The 21,774-nt window shown below is 35.5% G+C and overlaps 1 protein-coding gene across 1 annotated transcript in view; it reads left to right on the forward strand.

Moving 5' to 3' along the window:
* Positions 1-21,774, forward strand: part of USP37 (ubiquitin specific peptidase 37) — a 78,532-nt gene that overhangs the window by 25,189 nt on the left and 31,569 nt on the right. Inside the window, exons 9-15 of the mRNA XM_054585661.1 lie at positions 785-882; positions 2,194-2,278; positions 7,505-7,663; positions 16,504-16,635; positions 16,798-16,921; positions 17,420-17,610; positions 21,631-21,748. Of these exons, the coding sequence (XP_054441636.1) occupies positions 785-882; positions 2,194-2,278; positions 7,505-7,663; positions 16,504-16,635; positions 16,798-16,921; positions 17,420-17,610; positions 21,631-21,748 (907 nt within the window). The remainder of the gene's footprint in view (positions 1-784; positions 883-2,193; positions 2,279-7,504; positions 7,664-16,503; positions 16,636-16,797; positions 16,922-17,419; positions 17,611-21,630; positions 21,749-21,774) is intronic.

Raw genomic sequence — 21,774 nt, forward strand, 5'->3', positions numbered from 1 at the left:
GAATTTAAGTGACATTGACATTTAGTAAATCATACTTCAAATCTATAGGCTGTAAGAACATTTTGGGTTTTGTTTGTTTTACTTTTTAAACCTATTTCGTATCAAGCCTGAAGCGTTTACTTCTTAATTGATTCTTTTAGTCTTAGTAGCTAAGTCATTCATCTGTTCTTGCTTTTGACTAAGAAAATGGATATAATCTTGCTGTATCTGGTTCGACTTTTGTAAAAAAATACTCATTCATTTTTGCTTAATTACTAGGATTAGATTGGCTTTTGACTTGGTAATGAAAGCTTATTTTATTTTTCATATGAAAATAAAAGATTTTCATTTGCTTAAGTCTCTGACCTCTTGAGGCTTTTATCACTTTGTAGCCTAACTTTCAACAGATCCATGAATTCAGCACTTGAAATGTAAAATTTTTAATCAACTATTTAAAACTGAGAACCACAGAGAACATTATGCTAAGTAAAATAAGCCAGTCAGAGAAAGACAAATACCATGTGATTTCACTCATATGTGGAATCTAATAAACTAACTGAACTAACAAGGAAAATGGGGACAGACTCATAGATGGAGAGCAGGGTGACAGGGTGGTGGGGAAGGATTGCGTGAAAAAGGAGGACTCATGGGCGTGGACAACAGTGTGGTGATTGCGTAGGGGAGGAGGGTATAAGGGGACTAAATGGTAATGGGGAAAAGATACAATAAAGATTAAATAAAAAAATAAATAAAGTTAAGAACTGTATCTTTACATACCTATATTGAATTAAATTACTAACTTCAGGAATAACAAGGCTATGACAGATCCCTCAAGAAAGTATTTAACCAGCAGTCGAGAGAAGCAGCTGAGTTTGAAACAAACAGAAGAGAATAGGACATCAGGTAAGTATTTGGTTTTTATATAAGCTACTCATTTATTTTAATATGGTATATTGTATAGGTTAGCAATAAAATCCTAAAGTAGGACATAACCTTTCTGTTCTTCAGGAACACTCCATAATTTGGTACTAGTTTTTGGGCACCAGTTTGTATCCAGTACTCTACTAAAATACTTTTGAAGTACTAGAAATATAAGGGAACTTTTATTCTGTTTGCAAAGAATCTAGACTTTACCTTCTTTCTTATTTAACTGCCTAGAATTAAGCTCTATTATTGTCAAAGTACCTGCACCATAGAATGAATCTAAGGAATTAAATTGGTTGAATTTAAAGTTTACAAGTGTTGTCACTTACTAGAAGTCCTAGAAGCTCTTGAAATTAATTGCTTAAAGAATTGTTTTAACCTGACCTGTACCCTGTTTTTACAAAATTTAAAAGTTAGACTGTCCATGAATTTTTGTCAGCATTTCCTACACTTAACCAATCTCTCTGATATTCTGAACTAAGAGATTCAGCTATTGATTTGCACATTGTGTCAACTTGAAATTAAGTTGAAGTAAACTAAAATACGGCATGATTTTGATTGGGAGTTTAAGAGAATTCATTTGATCAAGACTCTCTAGGAATGATCTTTCAGATATTGGACTCCTACAGAAAGAAGTATTTCCAATGTAATTCTTATTTCTGAAGTAATAAAACATTATGTAAACTCCACTTACTGGTTTTGAACTTTTATAATAAACATGTAGTTGAAAACAATACGTAAATATGTAATAAGCCTCAACAACGTTGAAGTTAAGGTACATCTTATGAAAATTGATGGGGAAGAGAGAGGAGGAAAGTAGTCAATTGATACAAGGTTCATGGAACAAAATACAGAAGTTTTAAGTATTTTAAAGTTACAGAGGTAATCAGTAGAACTAAAGTAACACAAGTAATAATTGGTTGGAAGTAAGTAAGAATAGGGAAATACCAAATTTTTCCTAATAGGGAGTCAGCTGATACCGTTAAGAACTAATAAGTCGAAAATAGTAGAAAACAGTATCTAGTGTTACAGAGGAAATCGGAAAAACTTAAGTTTTAAAAATTGGTTAGAACTTAGTAGCAAAATTTTGGAGCTTGTGGGACAGGAAAATATTCTTTGCGATAGTAATTTTTTCCACGGTATTTGATCTTTTAACATTTATATAACTTTAATGAAAAAAAGGGAGAAAAGAGTTAAGTGTAAACAGGTCTAATGTATACTTTTCTTTATTAATTGGGCTTCAGTGGTTGGTTAGGAATTAAGTTGTTCCTATGTTTGTTTGTTTTATAGGGCTCTTACCCTTGCAGTCATCATCCTTTTATGGTAGCAGATCTGGATCCAAGGACTACTCTTCTGGCAGCACTAATCTTGACAGGTATGCATTGGTTATATGCCCTGTGAAGAACCTGAAGAGTTCTCTTCTTCAGAATGTTGACTGATGGGATAGACTGTGTAAATACCCTTCCTTCTCTCTCTTCCACATCAACCTCTGTAAGACGTACCATCCACATTGTTAAGGCTTATTACATCTTTAAGTGTACTCTAAGTGAATACCCTAATTTAAAATAACAAAATTTATGAGACTCATAGACTCATGATGTTTTAGTTAGAAAGTACTCAACAAATGTTTTACTACAAGCTCTTCTTTTTTATGTTTTTCAAGAAATGAATAAACTGAGTTCTAGGAAGATTTGTTCTCAGATATGAGGCCACAGTTTGTGACTGGTAATATGATCAGAGTCTAGACCAGTGTATTCATTCTTTATCATCCCAAATGTTAAGATCTCAACAAATTGCCTTTGTTGCCCGTATATTTTTTAAGCTGCCTACCAAAACTTAAGGCATTTTCTTTAAAAAAAAAAAAAAGGTTTCACATTAGTGGAAAATGCTAGTCAGAAATTTAATTGCCGAGTCTATAGATTAATTGAGATTTATTGGATATAAATATATGACAGCTGGTAAGCACTTGTCAAGAAGGCATGATTACAGAATGCAGCACAAAGGAACAATAGTAAATGTAAAAAGTGGGGTAATGGTGGTATATAATAAATGTGGTATATAATGAATGACCTATTAAGTCCTATTTTGTTTTTTTCCAGAAATTAATTCAAAGTGGTGAAAACATCTTGATATTTGTATAAAGTGGTTAAGGTGAAGTAAAGAATTTGGTAATATATACTTAGGTATATAAGGCCCTGTGTGGTATTTGTCAAACACTTTATGACTGCAATGGTAACTAAGTTTTTTGAATTTAAGAGAGAGGAAGCTTTTTTGAATTTAAGAGAGAGGAAGCTTGGCTTATTTCTGTTTATTAGAAGGGTCTTAAAGAAATCTGAGGGTTTTTTTAAATACCTGAATATGCTTTACAAATGATTTATTAAATATAATACAAATTTCTTCTCAGAATAATAGAATGAGCGTGTTCATTGCACATAGCAGTGGTTGAGGGGGGAAAAATTTTATTGCAAAGCTGCACTCAAAGATAGGATGAAGATTTCAAGAGCAGTGAGAAAACTTATGCTAAGTAAAAGCAGACTCTATAAGGCACATGGAAAACATAGACAGGAGCCCTGGCTGGTGTGGCTCCGTGGATTGAGTGCCAGCCTGTGAACCAAAGGGTCCACTGGTTTGATTCCTAGTCAGGGCATATGCCTGGGTTGCGGGCCAGGTCCCCAGTAGGGGGCACATAAGGGGCAGCCACACCTTGATGTTTCTCTCCCTCTCTCCCTCCTTTCTCCTCTCTCTAAAAAAATTAATAAGATGTTTTAAAAAAAGAAAGAAAGAAAACAAGGACAGGAGTCACGTATCTAGGGTTGGGTCTTCAAAACTAACATGAAATTGGAAACTAGATTTGAACCCCAACCAGGTTTTTTATGTGAAGCTACATGAAGGTGGGTATCTAGAACTGCTAGTAAATGAAGTCAAAACCATAAATGTTCTGTTTGCCTAATGGCTCCCTAAGCGGAGAGCAAATATACAGAAATGGGAATTGTAGTGACTGGTATCTGCTTTAATGTTACCTGCATAGGGAGAAGAATTCTGAACCCCTAACATAAAGTCTCATGCAGATTAGAGGTCCAGACTAACAACTAAGGCAGCTAGCAGGTCAAGCAGGCATAATCATGGAATACGGCAAAGAAGAGATGATGAATGTAAATGAAATTAAGAGATTTGTATTGGGTTCCTTGGTCTACCCTCCATGTCTTAATAGCATTCTGAGGAAAAAATAGTAAGAAAGATGAAAGCAAAGAATTTCTAAAAGAACTAATAGGTGAGAATGATGAAAGTCCACGCATGGAAAAGCCATCTCAACATATGCAAAACAGCAAATTTTTTTTTTTTTAGTCCATATGGTAGAATATGATAGGTAAAGAAGTTTTTAAAGCTATCAGGAGAATATGTAATCTGTAATGGTAAAACAGACTGACATTAGCAACAATAAGACAAAAGGCATGAAGTGATAGCATCAAATAATTCTATTACAAGCTAAATTGTAATTGAAGAATGCAGACAAATAATACTGTTTTTAGATAATACAAAGATAATTTATTCATCAAAAGGAAAACTGAACAAAGGAAAGTGGAAGTAAGAAATAGCCGTGAGCAAAATAATTTTTAAAGTGAATTTTTAAATCTAAGTACTTAAAAAAAATTGTATAATAAATACATATGGTAGAAACTTCAGAAGTTACAGGGTGCATACAGTGAAAACTAAATCTTCCTTTGTTTACTAACTCCCTGTTGTACATTTCCACTTTCCAGAGGCAACTGCTTTAACATTCTTCCAGGGTCATTCTGTGCATCTAAATACATTTCGATACTTTTTATAAAATGAGGTTACAGTAGTACTAAAAGCAAAAAATATATAATAATATATTAGACAAGAAGGAGAAATACAAGAGTGGGGAAGAATACGGGAAAATTAAAATGTTTGCAGTTCCTTTTCTTGTTTGAAAGGAGGCCACAGTAAGTTAAACATACTAAAAGGTTGAAGATGTCTTCTTTTTCTGGCCAAGAAGCAGTAACAGGAATCAGATTGCCCTCCTTCATGAAACAACTAAGAACCCGAACAAATCATTTGAAACAATGGATCTTAAGACGTTGGAAATGAGGCAGTGAAGGGCATTGATTCCTGAGAGATGGGAAACAAATGAAATTAGCCTTATGACTCCCCCAGCTTTCTTTCTAGAGAAAGTTCTTGCGTTGCCACACAGAGGGGAACCAGGCAGAACCCTGTGTACTTCCTTAGTTCAGGAAATGGGGCTAGGAGTTCAGGGAGACGAAAGAGCTAGAATTCACAGGGTACCAGAGTTGAAAGTTTCACAGAGAAACAATTGCAGAGATCTGCGGAGGGTCTACCTTGAGTATTCAGTTGAGTGCCAATCAGCTTACGCTGTGAGAAAACTAGCCACGGCCAGGGAAAGAACCACCCAAAAAGATCTAAGGGAATAATGCTAGGGAGTTCACATAAAGCCAGGCATAGTTCCTATTCTGAATAGCAGTTTGAATGCTGAGAAAGGTCTTGCCACAATAGTAAGGAAAATGATCCATAGACCAATTGCTGCTCTGGTCCCACATAACAAACCTTAAAAGCAGGACTCAAAAATATCAAACTGTTTCTGGGTAACCTAACTACATCCCGGAACAAAATTCAAGAATGTTTATAGAAGTCTAAAATATCCAGCACCCAACAAGATAAAATTCACAATGGCTGCCATTTGAGAAAACATCTAGACATGCTTAGAAGCAGAAAAATGAGTAGAAAAATTAATAAATACTGAGGCAGAAATTACACAGATGACAGAATTAGTACACAAGGATTTTAAAAGTTACACAAATCAGTAATATATAAAAATATACTAAATGTTTTAATGAGAAAGATAGACTGGATTTTAAAGGAAGAATAATCTATTTGCTATTGAAGAAAGCAACAACTGCAATAAAAAGATGCAGATAGGTGGAGAGCAAAAAGACGGAAATAAATATACCTTGCATTTTCCAAACTACAGTATTAATATTTTTAGTCCATTCACTGAAAGAAAAAAAACTGAGAAAGCTAATCATAACTTTTAGAGTAGAGGAACAGGGTTGTGTTTGGGAAGAGGCATCTGGGGTTTTTGACATTAATGATAATTAAATAGGTATTTGCTCTATAAAAATTGGTTGGCCCTGGCTGGTGTGGCTCAGTGAATTGAGTACTGGCCTGTAAACCAAAGGGTTGCTGGTTCGATTCCCAGTCAGGGCACGTGCCTGGGTTGCAGACCAGGTCCCCAGTAGGGGTGCACGAGAGGCAACCACACATTGATGTTTCTCTCCTCTTTCTCTCTCCTCTCCCCTCTCTCTAAAAATAAATAAATACAAATCTTTTTTAAAAAATTGTTAAGCTCCACATTTCTCTTTAAAAAAAATTAATAAACCGTGTTTTTTAGAAGTTTTAGGTTCATAGCAAAACTGACGAGAAAGTACAGAGTTTTTATAAACCTGTGACCACACATATGCAACTTCCCTCACTGTTGACATCCTGCACCACAGTGGTACATGTTTGATTTTTATACACTTTTTTTGTGTGTAAGTATTCTATTTCACAGGTTTTTTTTACAGTAACAAGACCAAACACTTACTAGTAGATGGACTAGCCAGACAATAAGTTGTTTGGAAACAATTTTCTCTTATAAAAAAATCAGGTTCCTGCTTCACGACATACAAAAGATAAACATCCAAGCAGATTAAAGACCTTAATAGGAGGGAAAACAGGTTTTAAAACTCTTAAGAGAATATAGGGAAACATTTCTGTGAACTTATGCTATAGAATGATTCTTAAGACACAAAAATTGAAATTATAAAAGAAAAATGATAAATTTGACTATCCAAAAACTTGAAGTTTAGAATGTGTAATAGACAAAGGATTAGAATATAGATTATGTAAAAAACTACAAATCTTTTAGAACCCAGTATAAAACCCAAGAGTACACAAAAAGCAATTTAGAGAAGAGTAAATAATTACAAAAACATTTTTTTTACTTCAGTTGTAATCAGGAAAATAACAATGAGATCATGTTTCACTCATTAGATTGGTAATAACGTAATCAGAGACCATGTGAAGAAATGGAAATTCACTACTTGTGGATTTTTGGAAAACACACTGTCTAGGAAAATTAAAAATACTTCTGACATTTTCACTTCTCAGCATGTAAACTGGAGGAAGTTCTCTAGGAGACTGGGTAATATTGGTTGTGTCATTTTTTTTGTAATAGTGGAAAAAGTTAATTGCCAGATTTTTTTAAGACTAGGTAAACTAGTGTATGATCTACATTAGGTAATTAAAAATTAATAAAAAGAACTATACTTACAGTTTTTTTTTCAAGCCATTACTTGGATAATTTTGATTGTAGGTTAAGTAGGTACAATATTACATACCTCTTCAGTCTTTCTATCAAGTGACTTGGGCTTGTGGAATTTTTCCTTAATTGATCATTATTACTGCTATTTCTCCAAATTCAGATTTTTTTTTCTTAGACACTGTCTTCTCTGAATATACTAGGGGGAAAAGGTAATATTAAAAATTGTTTTGCTGCTTTATTTTCTATTCTTTTTCTTTTTAGGACTAATGTTTCAAGCCAAACTCCCTCTGCCAAAAGAAGTTTGGGATTTCTTCCTCAGCCAGCTCCTCTTTCTGTTAAAAAACTGAGGTGTAATCAAGATTATACTGGCTGGAACAAACCAAGAGTACCCCTTTCCTCTCACCAACAGCAACTGCAGGGGTAGGTAAATTTCTTTATTTTGCTTTCTTTTTATAAAGTAATTCGACTGAAGTGTGTTTTAATTGGTATAAAAAAATGATGATGAAAGAAGTCATTAAGTATAGTTATAAAATATTTGCTCATTTATTACAGATTTATCACATCCATAAATAAGTTCATTATCTGGTCCAGTTTTTGAACTTTGAAAATATATATACATATAAAATATTCATCATAAAGTAGAAAATGAGTAACCTCCAATCCCATATACTTCATCCTACTACTGAGATAATTCAGTATTAGGTTTTACTTGTATCCTCTCCAAGGCTTTACTTGTAGTCCTTTATATTCTTATGTTTTTATTCAACACAAAAATAAGATCATAATATAAAAACTAATAATAATAGTAGTATCTTACCTAAAGCATTTATTATGTGCCAGATACTGTGTGCTAAGATTTTTTTTTAAATGACCTCTGGCTGTCCACAATCTTTAGATTACTTCAAAGGGTAGTCAGACATCATTGTTTCTTTTGAAGATTTTATTTATTTATTTTTAGAGGGGAAGGGAGGGAGAAAGAGAGGGAGAGAAACGTCGGTGTGTGAGAGAAACATCGATCATTTGCCTCTCACATGCCTCCAGACGGGCCTGGCCTGCAACCCAGGACATGTGCTGTGACCGGGAATTGAACTGGCAACCTCTTGGTTCAAGACTGGCACTCAATCCACTGAACCACACCAGCCGGGGCTGTGCTAAGTTTTTAAGTGGATTATTTTTTTCTTTAAATCCTTGCAACAGCTCAGTAAGCTAGATGTATTAAAAGTCTATTTTTATAGATGAAGTAATAACTAAGCCTTGGGGAAGTCAATTAACTTGCTCAAGGTGATATGTAGTCAGTAGTACAGCAGCCGAAAATCTAGGCAGTTGGATTCCACTTGCATTCTTAAGCACTGTGTCATGTTACTTCTCTGTTCCCTCATTTTTTCCATTTCACATTAATCATGAGCACCCTCGTATTATTAATATATAACCTGTAAGCAGGCTAATATTCATTTAGATTTTTCTATTTTCCAATTATAATCCAGACTAGAATGAACATTTTTATATGCATATGTTTTTAGTATTAGTTGGAACTTCCCTATAAGATATATTCTTGGAAATGGAATTGGTAAGATGAAGGTAGGCACTTTGTGAATTTTTTTAGGATTTATTTATTTATTTTTAGAGAGAGGAAGGGAGGGAGGGAGAGAGGGAGAGAAACATCAATGGACAGAGACACATCTGTTGGTTGCTTCTCGTATGCACTCCTCCTGGGGACCAAACCTGCAACCCAGGCATGTGCCCCGACTGGGAATCGAACAGGCAATCTTCTGCTTTGTAGGACGATGTCCAGCCAACTAAGGCACACTGGTCAGGCGAAATCTTTGATTACACTTACCAAATTGCTCTCCCCTAATCTACTGGCTTGTTTGTTTTTAATTTCACTCAAATCACTGTGTTTTTATACCAGCTTTAATACTATATTTTTACTTGACTGAGTGGTATTTACCAATTTGGCTTATCCATAGCAGTTTATAAACTTCATATCTTAGCAGAAAACAGCATAAAATTTACAGTGAAAATATTTCACTTTTTATTGTTCTTTTCTCTGAGCCGCCTCTTTTCTGCTCTGCCTTCTAAAATGTTTACCTTTCAGTTAATTCTTAATTTCCTTTGTTCTTCATTCTGATTGGTCTGCCTCAAATTGTCATATTAGTCTTACCCATCCCATTTTGTGACCATTTTTCATCCAGATCTTGTCTTTGTCTACCTTGATCTTATTTGTCTCACTTTTATAGCCTCATTTTTTACATTTTATAGCCTACTTCTGATCTCTGTCATCCACACCCCTCTGAGTCTTTTGATGGCCTCAAGAGTTACTCTTGGTGCACCAGTCTCCCTGTCTACCTTCAGTATTTTGTTAATTTTTGTATAGTATCTGTACCCATTTCTAGAAGTACAGTTTTCCTGTTTTCAGACTTCTTGTAGGAATTAGAGTATACTATTTCAAGTAGGCTATGTACTTAGAGCAGAGCATTTGTTTAAAAAAAAAAAAGAGAAACGAGTAGAAAACTACCAGGTGAGAATTCCATCACCTTTCATTTCAAACTTATTTTCTCCATCTTGCATATTTGAAAGCTTAGATTGGCATGAAATCTGTGTTCATCCTTTCTTCATCAAGTTTCTTGAAAACGATGTTTAATCTACCTTCTAAATAAAGAAGCGAACCAGATTTCAAGCAGTATTCCCATTACCTACTGTTTTAAGTAAGGTACTGACAGGGATAAGATGCTTAAGAGAGTCCATGAAAAACAATATATTTGAGATGAAGACTTAGATGAAGCACAGTGGGGGTGGGGGAAACCACACATAAGAAAGAGAAATTCAAATACTAACTACCACAATGGTGTATATAGGTCTGGATCTTGGTAGTTCATAGCACTTATTACAGGTTAGAGCTTGAAAGTAAGTGATATCAGAAGTTACAGTCCCAGAGAAGCATTACTTACAGGGGAAAGAATCAGCCAAATCTGGAGACTTGGTTAGAAGCAAATGGGAGGAAAATAAAGGATTGTGCTGAAATAAAAGGAAAACAGGACATTCTGACTCCTTCTCTCCTACCACTACCACAACCCATTAAAGAAACTTCATTTTACTAAACTGGCAGAAGAGGATGTGCTTGAATTAGGAACTCTATCCACAAAGTGAATAAGAATATAAAAAACACAAACCATTTCCACGTAAAACTGTAAGGGGAAAAAATTAGAAAACATGAATCAAAAAATCAAGGCCAATAAAAATCAAGCCCCAAACCAACATGAACTGTAAGAAAACTGTTATGTAACATTCAAAACTGAATTATTTGAAGATATGAAAACACCATGAATTAGGAATTCCAACTAAGAATCAAAATGGACAATCAGGAAGAAAATGACTCACTTGAACTCAGAAGATAGAGAAGAATAAAAACAGTATCATATTAGAAATTAAATCTAAATTAAAGGTCCCCAAGGCAAAACAAATTCAAATGAAAATTTAATAAGAGTCTTGGAAGGAAACAAAAATAATCAAGGAAGGAAAATGGGATAAAGTGTAAACGGTCAGTCAGAGAGAAAGTTTTTGAACTGGATAACAGCCAAGGGAGGTCCAAATTATGTATAATTATAGAGTTCCTGCAGAAAAAAACAAAACAGTGAAACAGAAAAAGTATTTAAAACTATAACCTAGAAAACTTTCCAGAAATAAAATTACTGAATCTATAAGTTGAAAAAGCCCTCCAGATACCTGGAAAATTGAATGATCAAGATACGTCTTAGTACAACTTTTAGACTTTAAAGATAAGGACAAGAAAAATAGATGCGACTTTTCAACATCATCATTCAAAGCATGATAATAAAAAATAACTTTCAAGAGGCTTGATGAAAGAAAGTATGAACATGGATTTTAAAACTTAAAAGTGAGTTTTAAAATGGAAGAACTCAGTACTGTATGAGTATTCTCTTCCTGAGGACTTTACAGAGTATAAGCTTCATTCAGTCAAAAGGTGATGAGGGAGGCATTGATGAAAGTTAAATGGTGAGCCTTCCATATATTCAACTGGAGAGCTAAGACTAAAACAATAGTGGGAACACATACAAAAGGATGGTATATAATTAAGTCTTCTGACAAAGGAGTACATTTGTAACAAAAAGAAAATGGAAGGGAAAGAATAATGTAATTGTATCATAAGTAACAGGTATAAGTCAAAAGATGCCATTTAAAATGGACAGACTAAGCTTAAAAAATGAAAAATGAGAGGTAAGGGCGCTGTAAGAAAGTATAAATACAGATGGAGGTATAGGTAGATATGTTTCACTTCCCTGCACAACCAAAAGAAGGATAACCAATTTAAAAATAAAAAACAACCAGAACTGCCAGAAAATCAAACTGTATGGAAGTCTAACAACCAAGGAGTTAAAGAAGAAACATTCATCCAAACTGGTAGGAGGGGCAGAGAGGATGTGCAACAAGGCAGTGGCTGGTGGATATGATGGTCCCACACTTGTGAGGGGATAAACTGGAAGGAACAATTGCGAAGTGAGACAGACCACGCAACCCAGGGTTCCAGCAAGGGAAAATAAAGCCTCAAAACCTCTGGCTGTAAAAACCTGTGGAGGTTGCAGTGGCAGGAGAAACTGCTAGTCTCACAGGAGAGTCCACTGGAGGGGCCCACAGGGTCCTAGAACGTACACAAGCGCACCCACCGGGGAATCAGCATCAGGGCAGCACCTGAAAGGACACAATCCGCTTGTGGGAAGTGGGGGAAGGGACTGAAAGCTTGGTGAAAGCCGAGCAAGTGGCATTGTTTCTTCTCTGACCCCTCCCTACACACAGTGAAGTGTGTTGCCCCACCCTGGCAATATCTAAGTCTCCATCCCTTACAATGTAACAGGTGTACCGCCAAGACAAAGAAATATGTCCTAAATGAAAAAACAGATCAAAACTCCAGAAAAAGAACTAAGCGATGAGGAGATAGCCAACCTATCAGATGCAGAGTTCAAAACACTGGTAATCAGGATGCTCACAGAATTGCAAGATAATGGAAGAAGTGAAGGCAATACAAAGTGAAATAAAGCAAAATATACAGGGAACCAACAATGGAAGGAAGGAAACCGAGACTCAAATCAACAATTTGGAACAAAAGGAAGAAATAAACATTCAACTGGAACAGATGCAGAAACAATTCAGAAAAATGAGGAGAGGCATAGCAATCTCGGGGACAATTTTAAAAGTTCCAACATCTGAATCATAAGGGTGCCAGGAGAAGAGGAAGAGTAAGAAATTGAAAACTTATTTGAAAACAACAATGAAGGAAAACTTCCCCAATCTGGCACAGGAAATAGACATGTAAGTCCAGGAAGCAGAGAGACTCCCAAATAAATTGGACCCAAAGAGGAAAACACCAAGACACATCATAATTAAATTACCCGAGATTAAAGATAAGGAGAGAATCTTAAAAACAGCAAGAGAAAAGGAGAGTTACCACAAAGGAGTTCCATAAGACTGTTCTCAAAAGACCTTATTGACAAGAAGTATTCAAAGTCGTGAAAGGCAAGGACCTACGTCCAAGATTACTCTTTCCAACAAAGCTATCACTTAGAATGGAAGGGCAGATAAAGTGCTTCCCAGAGAAGGTCAAGTTAAAGGAGCTCATCGTCACCAAGCCCTTATTATATGAAATGTTAAAGGAACTTATCTAAGAAAAAGAAGGTGGTCAAAAACTATGAACAGTAAAATGGCAACACACACACACTTATCAACAACTGATCCTAAAAAACGAAAACAAAAACTAAGCAAACAACTAAAACAAGAGCAGAATCACAGAAAAGGAGATCACAAAGAGGGTTATCAATGGGGAGGAGAGGGGGAGAACAGGGGGAAATGGTACAGGGAATAAGAAGCATAATTGGTAGGCACAAAACAGAAAGGGGGAGGTTAAGGATAGTATAGGAAATGGAGAAGCCAAAGACCTTACATGTCTTGGACATGAACCTAAGGGGTATGGGGATGCAGGGTGGAGGGGGATAAAGGGGAAGAAAATATTGGGAAAACTAACAGTACAATCAATAAAATATACTTGAAAAATATAAAGTATCTTGTAAAAATATAAAATAAACTATAGATACAGGGGAAAAAGTATAAATACAAAAAAAACTGGTTTTACAGATAAAACCACTAAAATAAAAAATACAAATATTGCTTAGAATGAAAAGAAATATTTCTAAAACACACCACATAGGTAGGTAAAATTGTAACATAAAACGAGAGTTGAGTCCAGATGTATAAGTAATACCAGGAAATGAGACTGGGATTCTCGTATAATAAAAATGTTTTCAAATTTGCTCATAAAGCAAAATTAAACTGTGCTGTGTATTAGAGATAATCCTAGAACAGTGATTTTAAAAGGTTTAAAATAAAGAAGACAGGTTTAGCAGTCTGATGGAAACAATAAGTAAGCAGAGATTGCAGTCCTGATACCCAACAAAGGAGAATATGTCAGGATATAAAAGGTTATATAAAATAAAACTATATATTATATTTAATATTTTGCAAAGTTTATAAATGTGTTTTATTTTAGATTATAACAAAATGTATAAATTTTATATATTAAAAATATAGATACTTCATTTTTGATATGTTGCTGAGTTTTCAAGCTCACTGATACTTCCTTTGATGTTTAATATGCTGTTAATCTCATTCAGTAAAATTTTCATTTCAAATAGTGTGTTTTCATCTCTAGAAGTTTGATTTAGGCCTTCCATTTCTTTCCTCATTGTGTTTATGTTTTCCTTCACATTCTTGATCACATGAAGCATATGTATAATTGTTTTAATATATATCTGCAATTGGATTTGATTATTTTAAGACTTGTGATTCAGCTCTTCGGGGTCAAATCTAGAGCGGCCTTTAAGGCTAATTTCATTCATTCCCTAGAGCATGGGCCCTCAGGGGTCTCTACTAATATCCCATGAATTCATCTAGGTCTCTTGCTTCACTCTGACTAGTCGCAACTCAAACAATTTTGGGTCCATCATGAGCTCTGGAGATTGTTTGGCTGATAGCTCCCCAGCAATCATTCTTTTCTTGAAGTTCTTCTGCCTGGTGTCATAGGGTTTCACCCTAAATGTGCACAGGTTGGTATTTAGCTGAATGCTCAAGCAGTCTTTTGTGTAGATATGTAGAGCACTTCCTTTGCACGGCTCCCTCCTTTTGATTCCAGAAGTTTTAGCAATCTCATACTCTCAAACTCCCATTTTCTTTTGACTTAATAAGATTTCTGAGTTCTTTTTGGGGACCTCTGCCTGGACTGCAGTTGTCAAATTGCCTCCAGGCTGAAAGCTGGCATAAAGGTACAGCTGACTCTGTTTCCTTTCTCTTAAGGATCACAGTCCTGGGCTGCCCATTTTCCAGCATTTTGTCCAGTGTTTTTGTTTTTATTTTTTTTCATTGTTTATGGTGGTAGGATGATTCCATACCCTGATACTTTCTCATAGTGTGAAGTTTTTAAGGATTTTCAAAACTGACGTCACCAGTGAGCAGTACGTATGCCACGTGTTGCTGGATGTGGTGCCCTTGGGAGGACACAGTATCACTGTGCATTACTATGAACTCTTCCAGACTGGGCTAAATCTCATCATGAAGAAGTAGAAAACTCAACATGAGGAACATTCCTTTAAGAAACTGGGGAGTGTGAGGGGGGAGGGTGGGACTGTATTCTTCACCATTGTCAATGTCATGAAAGAGAAAGCTGAAGAATTATTCCAGATTAAAGAGAACTAAAGAGAAATGAAAACTAAATGCATTATGTTATCCTGGACTGAATCTTGTATTTAGAGAGGGAAAAAAATGCTATAAAGAATATTACTGCATCAATTGACAAAACTGGATTAAAGAAAGTATAGTAGATAAGAATATTTTATTAGCATTGTTTTATAATGCTGGTAACTATATTCTGATTATATAAGAAAATATTTTTGTTTTTATGAAATGAACCCCAAAGAATTTAGAGCTAAGGGAGTATGATTTCTGCAACTTATTTTCAAATGATTCAGGGGAAAGAGTAGAAAGCTATGAAATGATAGAGCATATAGTACAAAAGGTTAACAGTTGGTGAATCTAGGTAAAAAATATTCTTTTTGTGTAACTTGTCTAAAACTTTGAGAATATCTCCAAATAAAAGTTTTTAAAAATAGGTACTGTGGCCCTGGCCAATGTGTCTTTGTTGGTTGAAGAGTTGTCCTGTAAACACAAAGGTCACTGGTTCATTTCCTGATCTGGGTAGATACCTAGGTTGCTGGTTCAATCCCCTGTCAGGGCACATGTGGGAGCAACCAACCGATGTTTCTCTCTCACATTGATGCTTCTTTCTCTCCGCGCCCGCCCCCCCCAAAACTCAATGAACATGTCCTCAAAGGCGAGTAAAATAAACCTTTTTGAAAAAATAAGTACTTGGGAAAAGTGGTGTAGTACCCATTAAAGCTAAACACAGCGATGTACAAGGTGGAGTAAAAGTAGGTTTACAGTTGTGCATGTGGAAAATAATGCAGTGATTAATAAATAATAATACAAGAATAAACTGTTTTGCATACCCACAACTCTATACCTACTTTTGCTCCACCCAGTATTTATGACCCAGTGGTTCTACTAAGAACAAATAGCTCTTTGGATAAGTTCCCATTCCTTTTTATATATATTTTTTTTTAATATTTTTATTTTTGACTTTATTATTATTATTTTTTTTTTTTTTAGAGAGAGGGGAAGGAAGGGAGAAAGAGAGGGCAAGAAACATCAGTTTGAGAAAGAAACATCTGTTGATTGCCTGTGAGAGAGAAACATCCACTGGTTGCCTTCTGCACACACCCCAGGGGGACCTTACCTACAACCCATGCATGCACCCCAACCAGGAATCAAACTGGCTAGGTTCACAGGATGATGCCCAACAAACTGAACTACTTCAGCTGGGGCAGTCCCTAGTTTTTTTTAGTGTTCATTTGAAAGTGTATGGTTTTCCTTGAGATAAAACTAAATTGTTATAATGCAGTGGTTCTCATAGTGTGGACCTCAGACCAGCAGCATCACCATCCGCTGAGATCCTGTTAGAAATGCATAATTTTGCATCATCTTTGTCCAGAATGAGAAACTCTGAAGTTGGGGCCAGCAATATGTATTTTAATAAGGCCTCCAGGTGATTCTGTGATATATGCTGTACTAGAGAACCCCTGCTCTAGTGAACATACTTCAGGAACTACCATCATCTTCAAAAGTATTTTTTTCATTTTCAGCTTCTCCAATTTGGGAAATACCTGCTATATGAATGCTATTTTACAATCCCTGTTTTCACTCCAGTCGTTTGCAAATGACTTGCTGAAGCAAGGTATCCCGTGGAAGAAAATTCCACACAATGCACTTATCAGGTAGTTGTTACATACTTACTAAGTAACCTTTTACCTTATTGATTATAGAATAATGGAATTTTAGACACTTAAAATTTAATGTGCCATGTTAATATTCTTTAAAATATAATACTATTCAGTGTTTTATAAAACATGTTAAATTGGTCTCTCTTGTCTTACCAGACGCTTTGCACACTTGCTTGTTAAAAAAGATACCTGTAATTCAGAGACCAAAAAAGATTTACTCAAGAAGGTTAAAAATGCCATTTCTGCTACAGCAGAGAGATTTTCTGGTTATATGCAGAATGTGAGTACCAATTGTTTTTAAATATTTAGAGATAGGGGAACTTGAAATGATTTTTAGCGTGTTACCAGATTTTTATTTTAAAGTGAGATTTGTATATGTATGTTGTGTTCATCACAGGTTGAAAAACCTGAGGATTTCTGGTAAAGTTCAGTGTGACTCTTCTGTGTATTTTATCATAGTTTAATAATACACGTGGTCTATAAGTGCAGCAACTTGGGCTATTTTAACTACAAAGGCTATTTTTTAAAATTACCTTTTTTAAAAAAACAAATAAGTGATTCAGTTACTTATTCATACTAATCTCACTAATAGTAAAGAATATAAAATTCATCATTTGTTCTTATTCACAAAGTACGTAAAATTGTTAGAGTAAATTTGACCTTTTTAATACAATGTATTGACTTTCAAATGCTTAGTTTTATAAGTCACAATGTTGATAAGCTGTTACAGTGACAAAAAAATGCCTTGATCTGATTAAAGATAATTATACCTTCTTAGGATGCTCATGAATTTCTAAGTCAGTGCTTAGACCAGCTGAAAGAAGATATGGAAAAATTAAATAAAACTTGGAAGATTGAACCTGTTCCTGGAGAAGAAAATTTACTAGATATTTCAGCCACTAGAGTATACACTTGCCCTGTTATCACTAATATGGAGTTTGAGGTTCAGCACTCCATAATCTGTAAAGCGTAAGTAGTCTCCAGTAAACCTCTTTTTCCTTTTAATTCTCTATGGCAAGTGATGGAAACTTTCGTGGAGGTTTTAATTCTTACCTTTCTTCTGTCATGGAAAAACATAAATACAAACATCTTTTAGCGATGTCATTATTTGGTATAAAAATGTGTGGTGGGGTGAGAACTAAGGAGTACTTAAATGTTTTGTCATATGCTAATAGTGGTAATGGTTGATTTTGGATCTACCCTCTCTTTTGTGTGTGTTTTCTTTTAATCACTGTGTGGAATATCAAGTTCTTTGGGAATACTTGTTCTTTTAAGCATGGAAATACTTGCTCCTATTAGTTGCTTATATTGTTGAACCAAATCATTTATTAATAATGCACTTTTATAAAATAGATCAAAATTTGAATTACTTTTAACTTCTACAATGCTTTTTAACCACGTTTACATTAGTTATTCAGATTTACTTTCTACATTTAATTCCCATGCTCATTGTATCGAATCAAAAGGTTGTATTTTGGTTAATCTTCCAGTTCTTTTTTAAAGACTTTATTTATTTATTGTTTTAGTGAAGGGTAAGGGAGGGAGAAAGAGAAACATCGATCAGTTGCCTTTCACACATGCTCACACTTGCTCCCACTGGAGACCGAACCTGCAACCCAGGCATGTGCCCTGACTGGGAATTTCACAGGTGACCTTTTGCTTTGCTGGATGACCATGCCCAACCAACTGAGCCACATCAGTCAGGGCTCTTCCAGCTATTGTTAGTACATCTCTGAATACAGTCTTTCAAAGAGAGTGGAATTCTTCACAGTCCCCATATAAGTGAGAATTATTTCTATGATTTTTATACATGACTTAATACAGATATATTCAGTCACTGTAGCTTTACCCCTCAACATGTTATGTATACTGTTTCGTTGGATCTTGTCGCTCTGTGTCACTTGGAAGAAACCTGATTTTGTGAGTAATCTATTTCTTCCTGAAAATCTTCCTTATTTATTGGAAATTCACAGTTTCACTAGTCTACATCAGGGTATAGACACTTTCTGTTAATTTTGCTTTTAATACAGTGGAGCTTTTTCATCTGAAGATTCGTGTTTTCTTTAGTTCAAGGAAATTATTCTCTAAATACTACTTTGCTGGAACATTTTAAAGAAATATTGAACACCCATATATTGGCTGTCCATTTTTTGGCTTCCATGTATGTCTGTTTTTCTTAGGTTGCTCAGAATAGTAGTGTTCACTTAGGCCTCTTCCAGCTATAACATTCTAGTATTTTTTTATTAGAATTTCGAACAGTCATGTGGAATATAGACACTAGTCTGTGACATTTCTTAACTTTGTGATTTCTTCAGCCCCTTTCCCTCCAGTGCATAAGTTATTTTTTAAAGACAAAGTCCAGGTCTTTAGCTTATCTTCTTGTAGAAATTAGAGAGCCCATCAGCAGTTAATATTGGGTGGGCCAAAGAGTTTGTTTAGTTTTTTCTGTACAATAAAAGACACGATTTTTATTTTCACCAATAACTATTGATTTGGGTATTTTGAGTATGTCAGCTATCTCCAGCTATTCACTTCTAGTGGGTAGAGGCCAGGAGTGCTGCTAAGCATCTTCCAATGTATAAGACAGCCCATAGCAAAGAATTATTTGGCCAAAATGTCAGTAGTACCAAGAAATTTTGCAAACCACCTTTGACAGGTTCGATCAGGCACAGCACCTTTTCCATACACTGCACAAATCTTTTGGGTTTTGTTGGGGTTTTTTTTTGCGTTTCAGTTGCATTTTTTTTTTTACCTTCCTTGAAATAATAAAGCATAATAAGCCGAAAATGTTCTATATTATCTTCCATCTTCAGTATTTAAATGGCTGCACAAAAACTCACCAATTTTGATTTTTTTTTAAATGCACACTGATGTAACAGCTGTCACAATGCATTCTAACAAAATTATTCTGAATGAAGTTAAAGACAACTAATTGCTACTAGAGCCATCATACGGAAAAAACTAAAACTTTGTGGCCAGCCCAATAATATGATAGACAGCCATCCTTCCCTTTCTTGCGATGTGCTTTCCAAACAAAATTTGTTCAAGTCAGAGAGAGAAACAAAGTTTTTGATTGTTATTTCATTTAATTGTGGGAGTACCAACCAAATTTCTTTAGATAGGCAAATTTCAGTTGCCTGTGATAGAAATGTCCGCAGGCAGCACAGGAGGAAAGAACATCACATGAAGCCCTGGCCGGTGTGGCTCACCTGGGCAGAGTGTTGTCCTATAATTAAAAGGTTACAGGTTCTATTCCCAGTCAGGGCACATACCTAGGTTGCAGGTTCATCCCCTGTCCAAGTGTGTACAGGAGGCAGCCAGTCAGTGTTTCTCTCTCGCATCAATGTTTCTCTCCCTTCCTTCCTCTATTTCTCTCTATAAAAGCAATGAAAGAATGTCCTCAAGGTAAAAAGAAAAAGAAAAAATCAACTACATCAAAGTGGTGGCTGCTGCACTGCACCAGTCAGGCATTCCAGTTGTGCAGCACCCAGATGCGGGGTGTACCGTTGAGGTGTGTGCATCAGTGCATGAAGTGACATTGCTCACGGGATGCAGGCACGCCAGGCAGCCAGGCTGAACAGTGGTCCAGGGGTTTGGCAAGTGCAGGAGGCTACAAGGTTTTGTGGGGCTGTAGCTACAGGGCTACAGCTGTCTCTTCAAAAGTCTTGCCTTGGTTGCTTTATTAGTAGTTTTCTTTAAGACATTTCTTGAAACAAAAAATAATTTTGGCTGAAGGAAGATTTCACATACTTTATTCCTCATGGTAATTTTCCATATTTAGCCTCTTTCCCTTCTGGCTGTAGGTTAGTTTGGCCAGTTTGCCAAAATACCTATTTTTTTTTTAATTGACTGGCTTTCAGTTATTACATGGGATTTCAGTATATTAATAATACATTCTCAAATATGAAGAATTATGAATTCTCCATTTGAAGAACTTAAAATATCTAAAATTAAAGTACTTAATATTTCCTATAAAACTTCCCCCTGTAGTCTTCCTTATCTCAGTACTGACAGTTCCAGAAATGTGGTGTATTTCTTAACTCTTTACTTTCCCTTGCACCCCTGCAGCTGATGTCAGCAAATTCACAATACAGCCCTTCATTTCAGCTCTTCACAATACACCCAGCTCTTCACAGTACACCCAGCTATTCACAATACACTCAGACTCTGACCCCTTTTTACTACTTCCACTGCCATTACTTTGGACTAAGCTACTATCATCTCTTTTCTGAAGTGTTGCTGTTTCTTCTAAACCAGTCTGTGTTTCTGACCTTGTTTCTCTGTGCTGTATTTTGAACACATTAGTCAAAATGATCCATTTAAAAAATGGAAATTATGCTCTGGCTGGTGTGGCTCAATGGATTGAGTGCGAGCCTGTGAACCAAAAGATCACTGGTTTGATTCCCAGTTAGAGCACATGCCTGGGTTGCAGGCCAAGTCTCCAGTAGGGGGCAACCACACACTGATGTTCTCTCTCTTTCATTCTCCCTCCCTACCCCTCTCTCTAAAAATAAATATCTTTTAAAAAAATGGAAATTAGTTCACGTCAACAATCTATTTGTAACCTTTAAAATAAAAGCTGAAATCCTTATTATGATCTACAGAACCCTTTATGATCTGTCTTTGAGCAACACATATTCCCTAGTTAACACTCTGACTTCATCTCCTACCACACTTCCTTTTGCTCATTTGTTCTAACCAAACTAGCTTCCTGCCTTTTTTTAAAAATGCCAGGATCCTGGTACCTCGGAGCCTTTTCACATTTTAAGAAAGTGCTTAAATACTTGCAATTGAGGTTTTACCTGGGTTTATTTAATAAGGGTTAAAGTAAGCATGTCTTAAATATTGTATATTTCTTACGCCTAGTCATAGTTGGTCAGTACTTGGTAAGTTCTGTAGTGGCACAGTGTTTCTGAAGTATATTTGTATTTATTTTGTATTGCTGTTAGGCTTCGGAATGCTTAGATTTGTCGTCCTTTATTCTTACAGATGTGGAGAGATTATTCCCAAAAGAGAACAGTTTAATGACCTCTCTATTGACCTTCCTCGAAGGAAAAAGCCACTCCCTCCACGGTCAATTCAAGATTCTCTTGATCTTTTCTTTAGGGCAAGTAATATCTTTTGGTATTTTCA

The sequence above is a fragment of the Pteronotus mesoamericanus genome, unplaced genomic scaffold, assembly GCF_021234165.1.
Source record: "Pteronotus mesoamericanus isolate MK-2021 breed Mesoamerican mustached bat unplaced genomic scaffold, CSHL_Meso_final contig_90, whole genome shotgun sequence".
NCBI classification, from domain to species: domain Eukaryota; kingdom Metazoa; phylum Chordata; class Mammalia; order Chiroptera; family Mormoopidae; genus Pteronotus; species Pteronotus mesoamericanus.